Source organism: Haemorhous mexicanus, chromosome 13 (genome assembly GCF_027477595.1).
Source record: "Haemorhous mexicanus isolate bHaeMex1 chromosome 13, bHaeMex1.pri, whole genome shotgun sequence".
In the NCBI taxonomy this organism is placed as follows: domain Eukaryota; kingdom Metazoa; phylum Chordata; class Aves; order Passeriformes; family Fringillidae; genus Haemorhous; species Haemorhous mexicanus.
The window spans coordinates 4405716-4423855 of record NC_082353.1 but is presented as its reverse complement, the minus strand read 5'-3'; the positions used below and the strand labels follow the sequence as shown (position 1 = coordinate 4423855).

General features: G+C 51.4%; 1 protein-coding gene across 1 annotated transcript in view; it reads right to left on the bottom strand.

The window, feature by feature from the left end:
• The window catches only part of HCN4 (hyperpolarization activated cyclic nucleotide gated potassium channel 4), a 102033-nt gene that overhangs the window by 61708 nt on the left and 22185 nt on the right, over positions 1–18140 (bottom strand). Inside the window, exon 2 of the mRNA XM_059857965.1 lies at positions 10136–10559. Coding sequence (XP_059713948.1) covers positions 10136–10559 — 424 coding nt within the window. The remainder of the gene's footprint in view (positions 1–10135; positions 10560–18140) is intronic.

Sequence of the window (18140 nt, the reverse complement as noted above, 5' to 3'; positions counted from 1 at the left end):
CTTGGAGTATTCCTGCTTAAGCAAAAGTGGGAGAGGGAGGAGTTACAGCAGAAAATGAAGCTTAAAAATATGCCTCCTTATGAGAGAAGCAAGAATAAAATGTCATCTCTTAGCCCTGAAAAAGTTACCACATTGATTTCTGCTTCATAAAAATGAGGTTAAGTTGAATGCATTAAGCTGGCAAACTGGATAATTGCATGTCCTGAAACTGTCTTCCAAACAGCTCTTTTCACAGCAGGGCTCAGAAAATAACTTCATCAATGAGGCTGCTGCCCATTAAACCCTCACACACCTCTCTGGGCCTGCCTCTTGTCCTTCCTAAGAAAGATTTCTCCTTCCTTCACCTCAGACTGCTGTTTTCTTCCATTGCCACATTTCTGGCAAGGAGAAAAGTGGGTCAAAACCAAAGCTGAGCTCAGGGCTGGGGGTTTCCAGCTCTGCACCCCACACACACACAGAGCCTAGAAGTGTGGCTGGAGTGGAAGGAGAGCTGCTCAGAGGCAAAGCTTGGCCTCTGAGAGGTTTGGTGCCCTGTGGAAGAGCAGCCCTTCCCTTGCAGTGGGAGGGCAGGAGGAGCCCTTCTGTGGGGCTGGCACTGCCCTGAGCTGTGGCTGTTGAGACACTTGTAACAAAGAGAAGAACACCATGTCTTTAAGAAGGCTTCTCTCTTTTTTGTTTTTTTTTTTTTATATCCTCTCACAAAGTTTATACCTGTTCACTGGCCACAATAAATCCACATCATGTTCATTGGGGCAGGGTGGTCTCCACCACTGTTTTCCTCCAAATCTAACTGCTGGCCCCTGGTTTATCTCTTCTTCTCCTCCATTTCCACACCAGTGGTCTTGGTAGAACTCCTTGCAGGGGTAAAAGCAACTCTTATCAGCTTCTCTTCAACTCACTCTGACCCACAGACCAGCTGTGAGCCCCTTCCACACTGAGCCCCTGCCCTGTGCTCCCAGCACAGGAGAATGTGGGGAGAGGAAGGAACTGACTTCAATCTCTCCTGGCAGAAAGCAGCTCCCCACTCTCATGCTGCTCAAAATCCCCTTCTCCTCCACCAGCCAGCTTGATTTTCAGCCATGGTGCTACATGGGCCGAGCTCCTGCCTCATTGACACAACTCCCAGATCTGGCACGTTCCTCTCCAGCCCTGCCTTGCTGAACACAGCCAGGGAGGCAGGGAAATGCTGCTCTCTCTGGCTGTCTCATTAAAGTTTCCCACTTGCTATGAATGCAATCAATAATGCCTTCCTGGAAGAGGCTTTGAAGAGGAGCCATTAATTTGCACCCACTTGCCAGGGGTAATGTGCCTTAGACAAACTGGCCTCCAAGTCTGGGCTGAGCCTGGCAGAGCACGACTCTGAGGGACAAAAGCAGACCTGGCATTGGATCAGGAGCCCAAGTGGTGACAGGAATCTCTCTGTGGAAGGTTCAGAAGCTGCCTCAGCTGTCCCCAGCAGCAGCACAGTCTGCATGGGTATCACAGATGACGTGAGGCTATGAGGGCTGGGGGCACAGACACACCCTGGGGGGCACAGTTCCTACTCCAGGGAGGGTGCAGTCCTTCCAGAGGCCTTCACAGTGCTCCTTCTGTGGAGCACAGCCCTTCTGAGGGGGAAATCTGTGCTCCCACACATCTCAGGGAATGGGCACTGCCCTTGCTGCTTCCTGAGCTCACAGCATTGGGAAGTGATTCAGAAGTTTCCTTTAACTAGAACACAGGGCTGTCAGCCCCCTGTCCCTGTTACAAACATAGCTTACAAAAGCTGCTGCCCTCTGCTCAGCCCTGCAGGGCTGTGACCAGCTCTGGCCTCCTCAGGACAAGAGGGACACAGAGCTCCAGAGGCTGCAGGGATGAGGAAGGGCCTGGAGCACCTCCCTGCTGACGAGAGGCTCAGGGGGCTGTTCAGCCTGGAGAGGAGCCCCAGCTGAGAGGGGCTCTCAGTCCTGGGTGTCCCTGGGTGTCCCTGGGTGTCCCTGGGGGTCCCTGGGTATCCCTGGGTGTCCCTGGGTGTCCTTGGGGGTTCCTGGGTATCCCTGGGTGTCCTTGGTGTCCCTAGATGTCCCTGTGTATCCCTGGGTGCAGGGAGGGGCACTGCTCCAGGCCCAGCAATGGCCCCAGACCATGGGCAGGGACTGAGCCCAGGAGCTGCCCCTGCCCAGGAGGCTGAACTGCTGCCCTGGGCAGTGCCCAGCCCTGAGCAGAGCCCAGAGAGGCTGTGGGGTTTCCTCCCTGGGGATATTCCAGAGCCCCCCAGACACAATCCTGTGCCTGGGTGGTGCTTTCCAGGCTGACCCACCATGTGACTCAGGGACAGGTGACAGCTCCTCAGCTGTGCCCTGTGTGCCAGCCCCAGGGCAGGCTGGGCCCAGGCTCCTGCAGGGCTGCAGCTGGAACAAACCCCATCAGTAAATCTCCATCAAACCCTGGGAAGTGCCAGTGGCAGGAGGAGCCCTGGTGCCAGGCTGCAGCACATCCCTCTGTTATTGTAACACAGCAGTGCTAATGAAGCCTCCAAACACAATGGCCCGAGGCAAATGCCAGGCAGCTGGCACGATGTGGGCACAGAGCTGAGGCAGCTGGTGCTGGCAGGGCACAGGAGACATGAGCTCTCTGAGAGACACAAACCTACAGAGGCCAGAGCCCCAGCTCTGCCAGGGATTAGGGACCATCAGGAGAGCAGCCTGTGGCTTCAGGAACCTGCACAGCCCCACCCAGCAGGACAGGCCAGACTGAGGGACCCTGGGACACCTGACAGAGCCTGGCCACAGCAGCACCCTGTCACTGCCCTGCTCACCCCTGTCACTGGGGATTGCCCTGCAGGAGGCAGGCTTTAACCCCACTGCTGCTGCCCAGGGCAGTGCCCAGCTGGATCTGCCACACGGGCACCTCTGTGCTGAGAACACACCGGGACAAACCATCCCTGAGACAGCAAATGGCTTCCACTGCCACAGCCTGGCTCTGAGCTCCTGCCCTACAGATGGCTCTGTGCCCTGATCCCACAGCAGGTATCCTACAGACAGACAGACAGACAGACAGACAGACAGACAGACACTGTGTGCCCTAATCCCAAACCCCAGAGCAGGTATCCTACAGACAGACAGACAGACACTGTGTGCCCTAATCCCAAACCCCAGAGCAGGTATCCTACAGACAGACAGACAGACAGACAGACAGACAGACAGACACTGTGTGCCCTAATCCCAAACCCCAGAGCAGGTATCCTACAGACAGACAGACAGACAGACAGACAGACAGACAGACAGACACTGTGTGCCCTAATCCCAAACCCCAGAGCAGGTATCCTACAGACAGACAGACAGACAGACAGACAGACAGACACTGTGTGCCCTAATCCCAAACCCCAGAGCAGGTATCCTACAGACAGACAGACAGACAGACAGACAGACAGACACTGTGTGCCCTAATCCCAAACCCCAGAGCAGGTATCCTACAGACAGACAGACAGACAGACAGACAGACACTGTGTGCCCTAATCCCAAACCCCAGAGCAGGTATCCTACAGACAGACAGACAGACAGACAGACAGACAGACAGACAGACACTGTGTGCCCTAATCCCAAACCCCAGAGCAGGTATCCTACAGACAGACAGACAGACAGACAGACAGACAGACAGACACTGTGTGCCCTAATCCCAAACCCCAGAGCAGGTATCCTACAGACAGACAGACAGACAGACAGACAGACAGACAGACAGACAGACAGACAGACACTGTGTGCCCTAATCCCAAACCCCAGAGCAGGTATCCTACAGACAGACAGACAGACAGACAGACAGACAGACAGACACTGTGTGCCCTAATCCCAAACCCCAGAGCAGGTATCCTACAGACAGACAGACAGACAGACAGACAGACAGACAGACAGACACTGTGTGCCCTAATCCCAAACCCCAGAGCAGGTATCCTACAGACAGACAGACAGACAGACAGACAGACACTGTGTGCCCTAATCCCAAACCCCAGAGCAGGTATCCTACAGACAGACAGACAGACAGACAGACAGACACTGTGTGCCCTAATCCCAAACCCCAGAGCAGGTATCCTACAGACAGACAGACAGACAGACAGACAGACAGACACTGTGTGCCCTAATCCCAAACCCCAGAGCAGGCATCCCCTGCTCACACCCTGCTGTTGACACAGGACACATTAAGCACTGCCAGGAGGTGACTGTAGAAAAAAGAAAAGCTTTTTCCTTTTCATGGCAAGCTCCATGGCTGCACAGCTATTCAAATATTTGCCTGGCTCCTTATAATTCATTAGAAGCCATTTTTGATGATATTCTCTTTGAAACTGTATTCCCAGTGCCCAGGTGGGGAGCTGAATTTCCATGAGAGCAGCAGAACTTCCTGCCAAGGAACAACTCCTCCAAAAAAACTTTTCTGGGTGTCTTTCTCCTGGCACAGGGCAGGGGATGGACACTGGGGATGCCCATGGGCAGCAGAGGGAAAGTTCAGTGTACAGGAATAAAGGACACCCATGTCCTTGTGCTGTCTGCTCTCCCTCCACAAGGATGCTGTGCTGGCCAAGTGACACCAGTTCCATGTGAGAGGCTGTGGTACAATAATGAAAACCCTCTGACTGATATTCCAACAAGAGGGTTTTGCCATTCGTTTCAGGGCAGCCAGGATTTTCTCTGAGAGGAAAAGATGTCTCAAATTTGGGGTCACTTTGTGCAGTGAGAATGAAAATTCCTGTATCTTGCATTATGGTTTTAATAAGCCCCTGCAAGCAAATGAGAGAGCAGTGCTTAATAAGGCTTCAGAAATGAGGTAATGCAAATGAGGGAAGAAGCCCAGCCCCCAGTCCCCCTCCTGGCCACACTCCTGGTGTTTGTTGAGTCTGATTTTACCCAAGCCTGGCCAGAGGTTTTGACGAGTTGCTCTCCTGGGCCTGCCTTGCTGTTTAATGGGACAGAATTGCAAATCCTGTTGAGAAAGGATCTGCTCAGCCCCTTGGAGCTGCCTGTGCCACAGGACCCTGCTGTGCTGGGAACAGTCACTCTGCCCAGCTCCTCCCCTCTCCACTTACAGATTTGGCCAAAGATCCCATCCCACTCCCCTGTGTGGGAATCAGAAAATCAGAAACTTCCACAGACACTGAAGGGTTTGATTTGCAGCCTTGGGAGAAGCTTGGGTTGATGTAAAAATACAATTCACAGACATAAAGCAGGAAAATCATAAACTTATGTTTCTATAGTTGTAAGTAAGAAAATGCTTTAAATAAGTGAGAAACTGCACTGATAAATGGTGAAGGGTTTCTAATGGTTGTATGGAATAAACTGACGTGGGAAATGGATTTGCAGAGAATTCTCACAGCCTGACAGAAGGCTCACATATCTGTGTGCAAACCTTGAGATAAGAAATGCTGACTGAGAAATGCCATGGAACAGGACAGACATTGCTGGGAGAGAAATGGAACCAGAAACAACTTCCAAAGGATGGCCTTGCAACTAAGACCAGATACTGTGGAGAAACAGAACTATGAAAGGTGAATTTTAGGTGATTGGCTTGAAGGCATTTCCAGCATGGTGTGACAAAAGCTGATAGGCCAAGAAATGCTTATAATGTAATTAGGAAATAGCTGGCCTCTGATTGTGATGGTGTGATTATAACATCTGGATTGTCTCACCCTTCTCATGACACTGAAAATGGAATAAAAGTTTTTCAAACACCTCTCAGCTGCCCCATCTCTGGGTCAGAAAAGGGCTGAATCCAACAAATTAGTGCCCCACGTGGGGATCAAAGTGACCTTTAGAGTTTAGAAGTTGTAAGAGAAGCATTTGTGTTCATATGAGACAGAAACCTACTGGGTAAAAACACCCACAGTGCAGCAGAAGGGAGTAAAGGTGATTGGTTAGAAAAGCAAAATACACCTTGTGGCATCTATTCATTGGGTTAGAAAGTTCTGTATTGCCTTGCAACAAAGAACTTGTGACTCCTTTGAGCTGTGGCTGGCTGTTTCCTCCTTTAAAATCTCACAGCCTCTGAGACTGATGTTTATCTGAGCAATAAATAGTTCTTAGCCCCAAAATAGTCCCATCCCTTCATTATTAGGGGTGACAATGATACCCCAGGCCTCCAGCCACATTATTGTAATTGCATTTAGGAAAGGCTACAGATGGGTCAGAACAAACAAAGGGAATTAGCAAATCAAGGAGAATCACTTGGGAGCCATATTCTCCTGGCCTCTGGAAGCTCTTTCCTGGTCCTGCCACACAGGCCCTCCAGCTTTGGGTCCATTTTCTAAACAGCTGAAGCTTCTGTAAAGTGACACCATCTTTCAGAGGGTCTGATCTGTGCCCAGTTGTTACTGGGAAGTGTCACTGGGACCTGAGAGGATGCATTCCCTCCCTCCTAAAGCTTCTCTGTAATATAGAAACTCGAGGGAAGAAAAGGACAGCACTCAGGCAAGTTTGCAAGGTTTCAATAACATAATAGCCTGAAAATCATCAAATTGTCCTTTGCTTCAGGTTTCAGCTGCAGAAACCAAAAGATGTATTTTTCTTCCTGAAAAAAATCTGAAAAATCCTCTCTTATGATAGTATTATCATTGTGATATATATCAAACCCAGACAGTTCCTTTCCTTCCCATCACAGTCCCTCCCACAGAGTCTGCAATCAAAACATTTTGGTTATCTTGGCCTACGTGCTATTTGGAAACAGATTTATAGGAGCAGGACTGTGCTGTTGTTCCAATGAAGGTTCATAAGTCCAAATAGTTTGATGTTAAATACAGATTACTGCAGCCCAGCACCAGCACAGGGCAGATGCTGTGCATACAACAGGGAAACTCAGAACATCGAGGGGGTTTTGACTCCCAGTCTGACCTGGATGGCTCATCCTGATTGAATCCATGGATTCCATGGTGTTTCTGCTGTTTTGCTGTCTGTAGGATGCTCATGTTTGGATCTCCTTTCCCTGGACACTCTCAGCTCAGCAGTGGGGAGACCCAGCTCCCTAACCCTGGGACAGTGGGACAGTGGGACAGCTGACCCTGGGACCATGTGCTGCAGGTCCAGGAACCACTGACCAAGCTGGGTACCCCAAAGAAAGGCTGAGATAACAACAGTTTCTCTGGGGAAGACAAGGCCTGGCTGGAGCAGCCCTGTTTGCTCTCACCTGGGGAACTCCAGGGAACACCACTGGGGCTGGTGATACAGATGTGAGGCAAGCCAGAGCCCAGGCAGTGTGAGTGCAGCTGCCTACACTGCAATCAAGCTCCCAAATGCAGGGGAGACACGACAGACACTTCAAAAAGACTCTATTTATACTGTGCCCTTCTGGTAAATTCATTCGTGGGACCACTCATGCAAAATGCATCATGCAAATGAAACTGCTACATTTGGAATTAAGCTTATTTTCATACTCCAGCGAACATGAGTGCCTTAGATTGTTTTTCTTGCCTTTTGCCTTCCCTTTTCTCTTCAGGTTGTTTGCCCAGCTGTATCCCCAGAGCAGCTCTCTGGGATCTGGGGAGGATGGCAGAGGCTGCTGGGACTTGCAGCCCCAGCTCTGGCGCCCACAGACTCCTGAGCAGCGCTGATGTGGAACTGGTGAGTGCCTGGCTGCTTTACAGCACTGCAGCCCTGGAGAAGGCTGCTCCTGCTCACTGCAGCCTCGGAGATAAATTCATGCAGAGCATGGACAGTTGCAGGGGAATGAAGGGAGAGGCTGCTGGCAGCTTGGGAAGTGCCTCCTGATCCCTGCCCTCACTCCAGCAACACAAGGAGCTGAGTGAGGAGGGCACTGTGTGTGCTGGGCCCCTGCCTCCACGGGAAGGGACTGGCCCAGCTTTGTGCAGTGAGGGGGTGCTCTGCCCTCACACAATGCCGTGGTGATCCCTCTCTGGCCATGCCCCTCTGCCCTGCCCATGCTCCCCTAGGGCACACACTCCTCTGCAGAGGCCCAGCACACCCTGCTCACATCTCCTCAGAGCTGATCTGCTCAGAAGCAAAGAGCTAAAGAGACACTGCCAGCTGATGAGGCATGGAGTAGGAGGGGGGGACCACAGAGACCAGACCTGCAGCACCACCCCTCTCCCAAGTCCTCCTCCTTCTTTAGCTGTGCACAGCAACCTCCTGCACACCCATGGTAAGACTGGTCCAGCACTGCTCTGTCCTGGCACTCCCAGATCAGCAGTGATGGGTGCAGGGAGGAAAGATGAATGTGGCCTTTCAGACAGGGATCATCTGTAGGCACTTCAGAGGAAGAGAGCTGCCAGTGTGGCTGCAGGAGCACAACTCCCACGCAAGGATGAAGCAGCACTCCCCCTCCCTGTCTCCCCTCTGTTCTGTGGCAGGCACTGCACCAATGACAGGGGATCACCCCTCCCCGGTGTGGCAGCTGGAGAAGGTCCCGGTGTCAAAGTCTCTCCAGGAACTGCAGCCTGGGCTGAGCCCAGTTTGACACAGCCCGCGGTGTTTGCTGTTAGGGCTCTGCAGCGCACACAGAGTCTGCATTGCAGTCCCAAACTGCAACCAGCAGCAGTGCTGCCCTGCCCTGGCAGCTCTGCCCCACCCTGGGGAGCCTGTGCCCCAGAGGGCACTGAGCTGTGCTGTGCCAGGGCCCAGGACAGCAGCTTGGGAACAGCATCCCTGGAATGGCACCGGAGACAGAAGCTGGGAATGGCTGCTCAGTCAAGCTACAAGAAGTGAGAGAGGGAAAAACACTGATCTGCTTCTGTCTTGTCATTTTCAAAACAAATTCAGTACAAAACAGCAAATATAATTCAGTCCTCTCCAAGCACCTCCTGGAAGGGAAGTCAAGGAGCAGAGGGAAGCAAGCAGGGAGCTGGGCACTGCTGTGGGTGCCTGTCAATCTGTGGAGAGCCTGAGCCACCACCTCGCCTCTGTTGAGCCGCTCGGATTAGAGGAGAGGGAAGCAAAGCAACCACAGGACAGGCCAGCACACCTGGAGAGATGTCAGTGCCTGCTCAGCCCCTGACTCACTGAGTCACCCCAGAAGGACAGCTGTGCTTTGTTCTTCTCTGTGTGCACTCCTGCCTGCACCAAGGAGTGAATGAATATAAATTATAGATCTGAGGGCTGGGGCTGCCTCTCCCCAGCACCTGCCCAGTGTTATCCCAGAGCTCAACGAGGCTTTGCTCTAAGTGAAGCCCTCACAAATGGTAACACCACAAGGATGAAGCCTGAGATTTGTGAAGCATGCCCCAGTGCTCTCTCTCCCTGTGAGTGTGGGCTGCTTGGAGGAGGGAAAGGCTCAGCTCTATCATGAATTACTGTTGTGACAGCTCGCTGCAATCGAGCCATGACTTGCATGGCTGCTTCTCCTTCACATTCCCAGGAGCATGCCCTGCATTAGATCATGCTCTCCAGCAGGCTCTGCTCCAAAGCACAACACAAAGTATGGGGACGAAGATGAAATTGCCCTGACCAGCTTTCCTTGTCCTGAAAATATGCTCCTGACATGTGGAGAGAGATGCAGGGAGCTTTCTCTCTGCTTTGGAGAGCACGGAGACAGTAGAAAAACAACTGATTTTCAAGCTACTTGCAAGGTTGTGGCTTCACCCACATTATTCCTGACAACTCATCCTGCATCCTGGAATTCCCCATGGGAGCAACACAGGGTCCTGGGCTTGTGGGGATCTTGCTTTTCACCAGACCTTTGTCTGCTCCTCCTTCCTTTTTCCCTTAGCATAGTGTCAGAGAATATATAGAAAGCAAGAGGGTTCCAACACATGCCCATGCTTATCTTTTCACTCAAGAGATAAGCACAGAGAAGCAGCAGATGGCAAACAGATGCCACAGATTCTGCAAATCAGCTGTCTCCAGCCCTTTCCTCAGAGCTGTTCCTGGACCTTTGGGGGCTCTGAGAGGGCAAGCCCTTGCTGTCTGGATGATTGCTCTGCTCACCAGCTACACAATTCCTGCAAGGGGCCCACCTGTGCCCACCCTCCTGCCAGCCCACGCAGCATCTCCACAGATCACACAGATGCCAATCCCAGAGCCCACAACCTGCAGAATTCCCTCAGGAACCTGCTCCAACAAAGCATCAGGCCGTGACACAAGGGGCAGGAAGGAGAAGGGGCATTACAGGAAAGCAGCTGTGGGAGAGCAGAGCTGGCAGGCAGAGCCTGGGGCTGTCTCACCTCCTCCCACTGGTGGATGTAGCGGATGAGGCGGGAGAGGCGCAGCAGGCGCAGCAGGCTCAGGATCTTGGTGAAGCGCACGATGCGCAGGGCCCGCGCCGTCTTGTACACCTCGGAGTCGATGCGCGTCTCCACGATCAGGAAGATGTAGTCCACGGGGATGGAGGAGATAAAATCCACCACAAACCAGCTCTTCAGGTACTTCATCTTGATCCTCTGCGGGTCCAGGATGATCTCGGTGTTGTCCTCCACCACGATGCCTGTCCGGAAGTTGAGGACAAGGTCGATGAGGAAGAACGTGTCCGAGACCACGTTGAAGACAATCCACGGGGTGGTGTTTTCATCCTTGAAGAAAGTGATGCCCACAGGGATGATGATCAGGTTCCCTACCATCAGCAGCAGCATGGTCAGATCCCAGTAAAACCTGGACAGCAAGACAGAGACATGTGAGATCAGGCACAGAGCAGGAGCTGGGGGAGCCCGGGTCAGCTGCACTGATGAACTCATCCATCTCTGCTGTCAGTCATCCCCTGGGCTCTGCTGCTGCGCCCGAGCACACACACTGCACAAGCTGCTAATTGACTAATTAATATCAGAGGAACACTCCTGCTCTGCCTTCGAGGGCTCACAAAGGAGCTAAGCCAGGGCTGGGCATGCCTGCTTGAGCACCTTCCTGGGACCTGGGAGCTGCCTGGGGAGAGACTGAAAAACCTGTGGGTAAGGAAAGAAGGAGGGCTGGGGAGGCCTCAGAGCTTGTGTGTCAATAAAGCCATGTGGGGTTAAACCACCAGGCTGTGCTCCTGCTGGCTGATCCTGCTTTAGAAGCAGCCAGCACTGACAGCTCTGGGATCAGGATGGAGCTGGAGCCTGTGCTCTCATCTCCAGCCTTCAGTTCAGATTCCTGCCGAGCTGGACTCCAGGAGTTTAGCCCACGCTCTACAGGCTCCTGTGTTGTACAGAACAATCAATAAAGCCTGGAGTCACATGCCTGGAGATACCCATTCTATTCCTTAGGACAGTAACACCAGCATTTAACTCCTGTTCCATGAAGCACAGTCTCCAGGAAGCTTATCTTCACTCCAGTGGTAGCACAGTGTTATCCAGTGGCCCTTCCTGTATCACTCAGTTTTGTTGTGAAGGCACACACAGTCTGAGCAGAACCCCTAATTTATATGATTGGGATTTTTTAAAGACTTCCCGCAGATGCACAATGAGACAATGTGGTCCAAACTCCCCTAGAGTGAGGACTAAACCCCTTCCCAGTTTCAGAGCTTGCTGAGGAGCCTCACTGCCCAGCACAGTGGTGCTCCAGTGCTCTCCTCATGTGTCACATGTAGATGCTGATGCACTTCCAGCAGCCCCACACTGAGCACTATGGATCAGCTACTGTAATATCATTAGTTATTAATACAATATTAGTTACAGCTACCCTAGTATCATTAGTTATCAATACAATAACCACCCCTTTGTCACAGGAGATGAGCAATCACCTCAACAGCAGTGAGAGCATCAGTGTGACCCTGCACTGACACTGATTTAGCAGAGGGAAGTGCTGGGCTGCTGAAGGGTGTGCACATGCTGCTCCTCTGTCTAACCCTCTACAGCCAAAATCCCTGAAATGTTTCAGGAGAGCTGGACTTGCTTTAAAGGCCTTCAAGCTCTACCTTGTTTAGGGGCTGTTTGGCTGGAACCTGGACCAGGCTGAGCTGCTGCAGAACAGGATTTTCAGAGCAAGGCAACTGCATGGTTTGTTAAACTCTCAGCAGGGAAACCAAAAGGGCAGAATATACCTTAAAAGCCTTCTCTGTCTAGAGTCTCTCACCCTGGTAAGAACACTTTAAAGCACCTAAAAGCATCTTTAAGATTCCAGCCTTTGCCCATGTCCAGGCAGGGTCAGCAGCCAGCAGCACCCCAGCAATTCTCACAATCATTCAGCAGAGGCTGATGGGAACTGATTTTAGAATAAGCAAAGTTATTCACTAACGAGCTTTCTAAAAATGACCTCAGCTCTCTCCTCCTGGCCCTCAGTCTGCAGGTACAGGGCTGCTGGCAGCACTCAGCAGTGGGATTTGTCCATCTGCCTCCAAGAGCAAGGCTGTGGCACCCAGCAATATGCATTAATATAAATCCGTGCTGTGAGCTTCCTTAATAAGGACCCAAGATGATGCTGCAGCTTTCCCAGGCAATTAATCTGGATAATCACACAATAGCAGGAAGTCTGGAAGCAGTGTGTGCATTATTACTGAAAATAAATAACCTCCCAGCCATCCTTCACTTCCCTTAGGGAATACACAAGGAGATAGGCCCAAAGAAAATGAGTTTTCCCAAGTTTCAAATTAATGGCATGAGCCTGGCACGGCCAGGTTTGCAGTGCTGGGAAGGTAAATGCCTTTCTTCTGAGATCTTTGCATTTTTGTGCCTCTTTTTTAGGCTGGGTGGTGATTTCTACACTTGGGGGCCTGGCCAGCAGTGGCAGGATGGCTCCCACACACACAAGGCCAGTGAAATGCTTTCCCCTGACTGCAGCAACCCCTGCTAGCCCAGCCTCTCCCTGCCCAGTGTGCTCAGCTGTCCTGCATCCTCCCTTGCAGCAGTTCCTGAGCTCCTGCAGCTCCTCCCTCCCAGCCTGCTGCTCCTGAGCTGCCCTGCAGCAGCAGGGTGTGCAGGGTGGGCAGGGCAGTCAGTGCTGAGCCCCACTGGCACGTGTCCCTTAGAGCACAGCTCTCCTCAGGGCTGCTCTGTTGACTCCACATTATTGCCATGGCCCCTCAGCTCTGACCTTTAAAGCCACCACTTAAAACCAGGGAAGGGAAACTTCTGTACCCAGTGATGCCTCTAATAAAGGTGTCAGGCAGGAGACAACCTTGGGGCTCTATGAAGGAGGCAGAAAAAGCTGGAACACACCAAGAATTCAGCCAGCACACCAACTCCAGCACCTGCCTTTCCAACGTGAACTGCCTGGGAGTTAAAATTCCCATTAAGATTTGCAGAGCTCCTGCACATTTCCATTTCACCCACATAAGATCTGCTCAGGGTGCCATCAGTGCATTTAGAATTAATTAGACTCTCTGGGCCCACAACACCTCAGAGGTCTGATACCATCCAAGTGTCATTTTGCATTTGCTCCCAGGAACATCTTTCCCCTCCCTGTAAATTACTGGCCACAATGACTAAGGGTGCATGTGATGTATGTAAGGGCAAGCACCAGCTATTAATAACCCATGTTTTCTGGATTTCTGTTGTTCCTTTCACCCAGGGATTCCACGGAGCTGACAGTGATGAAATTGGCTCCACTGCACCCAGGAGAGGCAGAGTTATTATCCCTGTCTTGCACACAGAGGAGCCACATGGCAAAGTGAGGAGCGTGGGGTCTGTCCATGGAAGGCTGAGGCTAAGCAAGGGGTAGGACCTGAATCTGATTTTGAGCCTAAGCAGATCTGAAACCATTGGTATGGTTTGCAAAAGAGCCTAACAGAGACGCATCTCTGGGATGTCTGATGCCCTGTCTTCTCACTTCTCCTCCTGTTTCCAAAAGCCTGCATAAAAAATTAATAAATATGAATGTATTGTTTTATTACAGTTGACTCAGTGCAACTGAACAGCTCAGAGCACAGGGAACAGGCAGCACTATATAAACCAGATGTCTTGTTCAAACACCCTTGGTTTTTATACTCCATCCTACTCTCTGCACTCTCCTTGGATCTGAAAATCACATTTTAACATGCACCACTACCTCAGATCTCTTAATTCCTGATGTATTATTTAAACAGAATGTATCTGAGAATTATTGTGGCACAGACACTTCAGGAATGTGTTCTCCTTAAGCACTGCTGTGCCACTCAGCTGATGTGACAGCCTATGCACTCTGTAGGTATTGGTTTGTGGGTTTGGAATGCTGGACCATCTTTCTGCTCTGCCTAGAGCACACTAGCAGGCTGGGAATATTGCTTTTGGAAGAAATTTTTTACAATTAAATGAAATTTCCTTTTTCATTCCATGGTGCAGCGTGGGCAATTCTAGAGCATGAGCTCAGGAAGTGAGGAACTGGAGGAAGAGAAAGAAGTGAATCCCAGAGGTGAGAGGCTCGGCAGCATCACTGGATCATAACAGCACTGAAACCCTGTGCATTTGTGGCTTCTGAACTGTTCTGGCTCCATAGTGCTTACACAGTCCAGAGAAAATGGGCTTGAGTGGCCTCACCTCTAAATTAACAAAGCTTTTTGGGGTTTTCAGCTCCTGCTGAAGGGCAGCCAGCTCTGGGCAGAAGCACAAATGAGAACACACCAGCCTGGCAGTGCCAGGGGACAGGAGATTCTCCCCAGCAGTGGAACTGAGCTCCCAGCCCGTGGCCAGCCCTGCTGACCTCCCAAGAACAGCTCCTTATTGAGCACAGCTTGTTCAAAGCAAGCCCAAAGCCAAGCCCAGCTCTGTCCCAAGGCTCGGTGCTGACTCCAGAAAGAGAGTGCCACCTACTGAGTCCCACCCGGAATCTCCATCCCCGGCCTGCTGGGAAGCAAGTGCTCCTAAATCCCTTCTGAGCTGCTGGAAACCTTCTCTGCGGGTGGCAGCTGCCTTTCCTGGCTCTGGAATGCACGCTGCATCAGGTGGCCTGGCAGGAAACAGGTCGTGCTGCAGTTCCCAGGAGTGCTCTGGGGCTGGAAACAGAAATCACCTTCTAGAAAGAGCATTAGGGTGTGGTCATTAATTGTTGTGCTGTTGTTGGTTTTAGGAAGAGGTGAGAGATGAGAATTGATTCTAAGTTCTCAGAAGGTTGATTTATTGTATCATGTGAAAAGAAAATGATATACCAAAACTATACTAAAGAAAGAGAAAGGATACATTAGAAGGCTAGACAAGAATTATAATAAAAACCCTGGGACTGACCAGAGTCCTGACACAGCTGGACTAGGATTGGTCATTAATTAAAAACAATTCACATGCTGGGTGAACAGTTCTCCAAATCACATTCCAGAGGAGCAAAACGTGGAGAAGCTGAAGCTTCCCAGCTTCCCAGGAGAAGAAATCCTGGTGAAGGGATTTTTCAGAAAGTATGTCGGTGACATTGGGGAGCTCAGGGTGCCTGGAGCCACAGTGGGAGCAAAGTTGACTCCAGGAACAGCCATTCACAGAGACAGCTGAACAGAGAGAGCAAGAGAAAAAGCACAAGGAAATCCCTCCCTGCCTCTGGAAGCATCACTTCTCCCAGATAGGAGCAGGCTGCTTCTGCTGGAGAGTTACAGACTTAGCTCTGCCCTAGAGATAAAGGGAGGAACAGGGTGATTCACTGCTTCTGAACACACTAAAGGACATTTAACCAGCTCTGAGTCCAGCAATTCCCTGGTGGGAGGAATCAATTTATTTATAGAGAGTTTACTCAAAGACCTGTGCACTTGGAAACTTCTTTGCCATGAATACTCACCAGAAAAAGAGTAAAACGGGTTACAAAAATATTCTGAGTGCTGTGTAATAGGAAAGGACCCAGCTAAAGGAAAAAACAAACAGTTTTAATTCCTTCTGACCAATCTATGCAAATACTCTGCCATCCTGACTAAAGCCCCTGGGAGCACTGCTAATTAACCATGCATTCTGACAGCACAGGAGAGCCTGCTGGGGCCCAGCCTCCTCCAGATTCCCCTGGATGCCTCCTTCTCCTGGATGTCTGCATCTCCTGGATGCCTGCTTCTCCTCAATCTCTGCATCTCCTGGATGCCTCCTTCTCCTGGATGTCTGCATCTCCTGGATGTCTGCATCTCCTGGATCTCTCCATCTCCTGGATGTCTGCATCTCCTGGATGCCTGCTTCTCCTCAATCTCTGCTTTTCCTCAATCTCTGCATCTCCTGGATCTCTGCATCTCCTGGATGCCTGCATCTCCTGGATGCCTGCTTTTCCTGGATGTCTGCATCTCCTGGATCTCTGCATCTCCTGGACCTCTGCATCTCCTGGATCTCTGCATCTCCTGGACCTCTGATTCTCCTGGATGTCTGCATCTCCTGGATGCCTGCTTCTCCTGCAGCCCTGCTGGCTCCCAGCTGCTCCTGGACTCGGGAGCACCAAACCCAGGGCACTGCCAGGCATGGAAAAGCTGGCTGGGAAAGGGCTGCACCCACAGCACCTCCCCAGGGATGCTCCAGCACCTCTCAGGTGCCAGCAGGAGCTGGCAGGGAATGTCCCTTCCCTGGGTCCTGGCGGGGCTCAGCTGGCTGCAGGCTCAGTGGGATGGGACAGGAGTGCCCTGCCAGAGCACAAGGCCGTGACAGTGATGGGTGGGAGTGCTGACACCAGCACGTGGCTGATGGGGAGGGATCCCAGCACAAAGCAGGTGTGGGCCTGGCAGCACTTTGCATCTGGATTCCTTAAAGCTCCTGTGCTGTCCCTGACAGAATTGCCATGAATTCAGCTGGCAGTTTCACCCCAGGCAAGACATTCTCCAAGGTCTGCACTTAGCCTTTGACTTACATTATCTTCAATCTACATAATTGCTCACCTAATCTCCTCCCAGCAGTGCCCAATTCCAAACCATGTTTCAACTTTAGAACATATGCTCATATTATTACCTTAAAATATAATTACATGGATTTGGTAAGTGGAAAATTAAGGAAGCTATTGCTTATGTAATACTTGGAGATGGCATTTGCAGTCCAAGCAAGGAAGTATTTTCATTGCTTCTCTATCATTAATTTTTAAATCTAACACTACATTATTAAACAATAATCAACACCCTACATTTTTCAAAGTAATGTCCAAACATTAATTAAATCCCAGCAGATATAATTAGGAAGGTATTATCATCCTATATTACAGACAGACTATGAGATACCAAAGATTAAAGAAACTCATTCAGAGGTAGAAGCACCACCCAGCAAATGTGGTTCTCTAGACTCAGGAGAGGTTTCCAGCCATGTTATAATCTATAATTTGATCAGTAGCAGCAAAGGGGAAATTTCTTCCCTTTCTTACTGTAAAAATATAAATATATACAATATACACATTACTTAGAGATATTTTTATTCCAGCAGTAATAGCTGACAATTTGCAAACACCACATTTGAGGGCACTGATGGATTTAAGCAATTAGAAGTGGGTACATTGTGAGTGCTGCCCTTTCTTTAACTCACAGAGCACAGGGCACTCTGTCAGTCCGAGCTGCTGCCTCTGCTCTGCACCCACTGCTGCCAGGCTGCCTGCAGGGACAGACACCTGGTGACATCTGGGGGACCTGGGTGCAGAGCTGGCTCTGTGTGAGCCTCGGCAAACCCTGGAAGGCCAAGTGCTGGTGCTGGGCCAGCCCTGGGATCAATGGAGGCTGGGGATGAAGGGATTGAGAGCCATCCTGGGACAAAGGGACCTGGGGGTGCTGGGGGTGACAGCTGGACACGACCCAGCCCTGAATACCCCCCTGCCCTGGGCTGATCCCCAGCAGCAGGGGAGAATTCTGCCCCTCTGCCCCCTCTCTCAGGTGAGACCCCACCTGCAGAGCTGCCTCAGTCCTGGGGTCCCAGCACAGGGAGGACCTGGAGCTGCTGGAGAGAGCCCAGAGGAGGCCACGGAGATGCTCTGAGGGTGGAGCCTCTCTGCTCTGGAGCCAGGCTGGCAGAGCTGGGGGTGCTCACCTGGACTAGAGAAGGCTCCAGGGAAACCTCAGAGCCCCTGCCAGGGCCTGAAGGGGCTCCAGGAGAGCTGGAGAGGGACTGGGGACAAGGGATGGAGGGACAGGACACAGGGAATGGCTTCCCACTGCCAGAGGGCAAGGATGGATGGGATATGGGAAGGAATTCCTGGCTGTGGAGGTGGGCAGGCCCTGGCACAGGGTGCCCAGAGCAGCTCTGGCTGCCCCTGGATCCCTGGCAGTGCCCAAGGCCAGGCTGGACAGGGCCTGGAGCACCCTGAGACAGTGGAAGGTGTCCCTGCCCGTGGCAGGGGTGGCACTGGATGACCTTTAAGGTCCCTTCCAACCCAAGCTGTTCTATGGATCCATGTGAAAGTGAATTTTGCTGGAGAATTCTG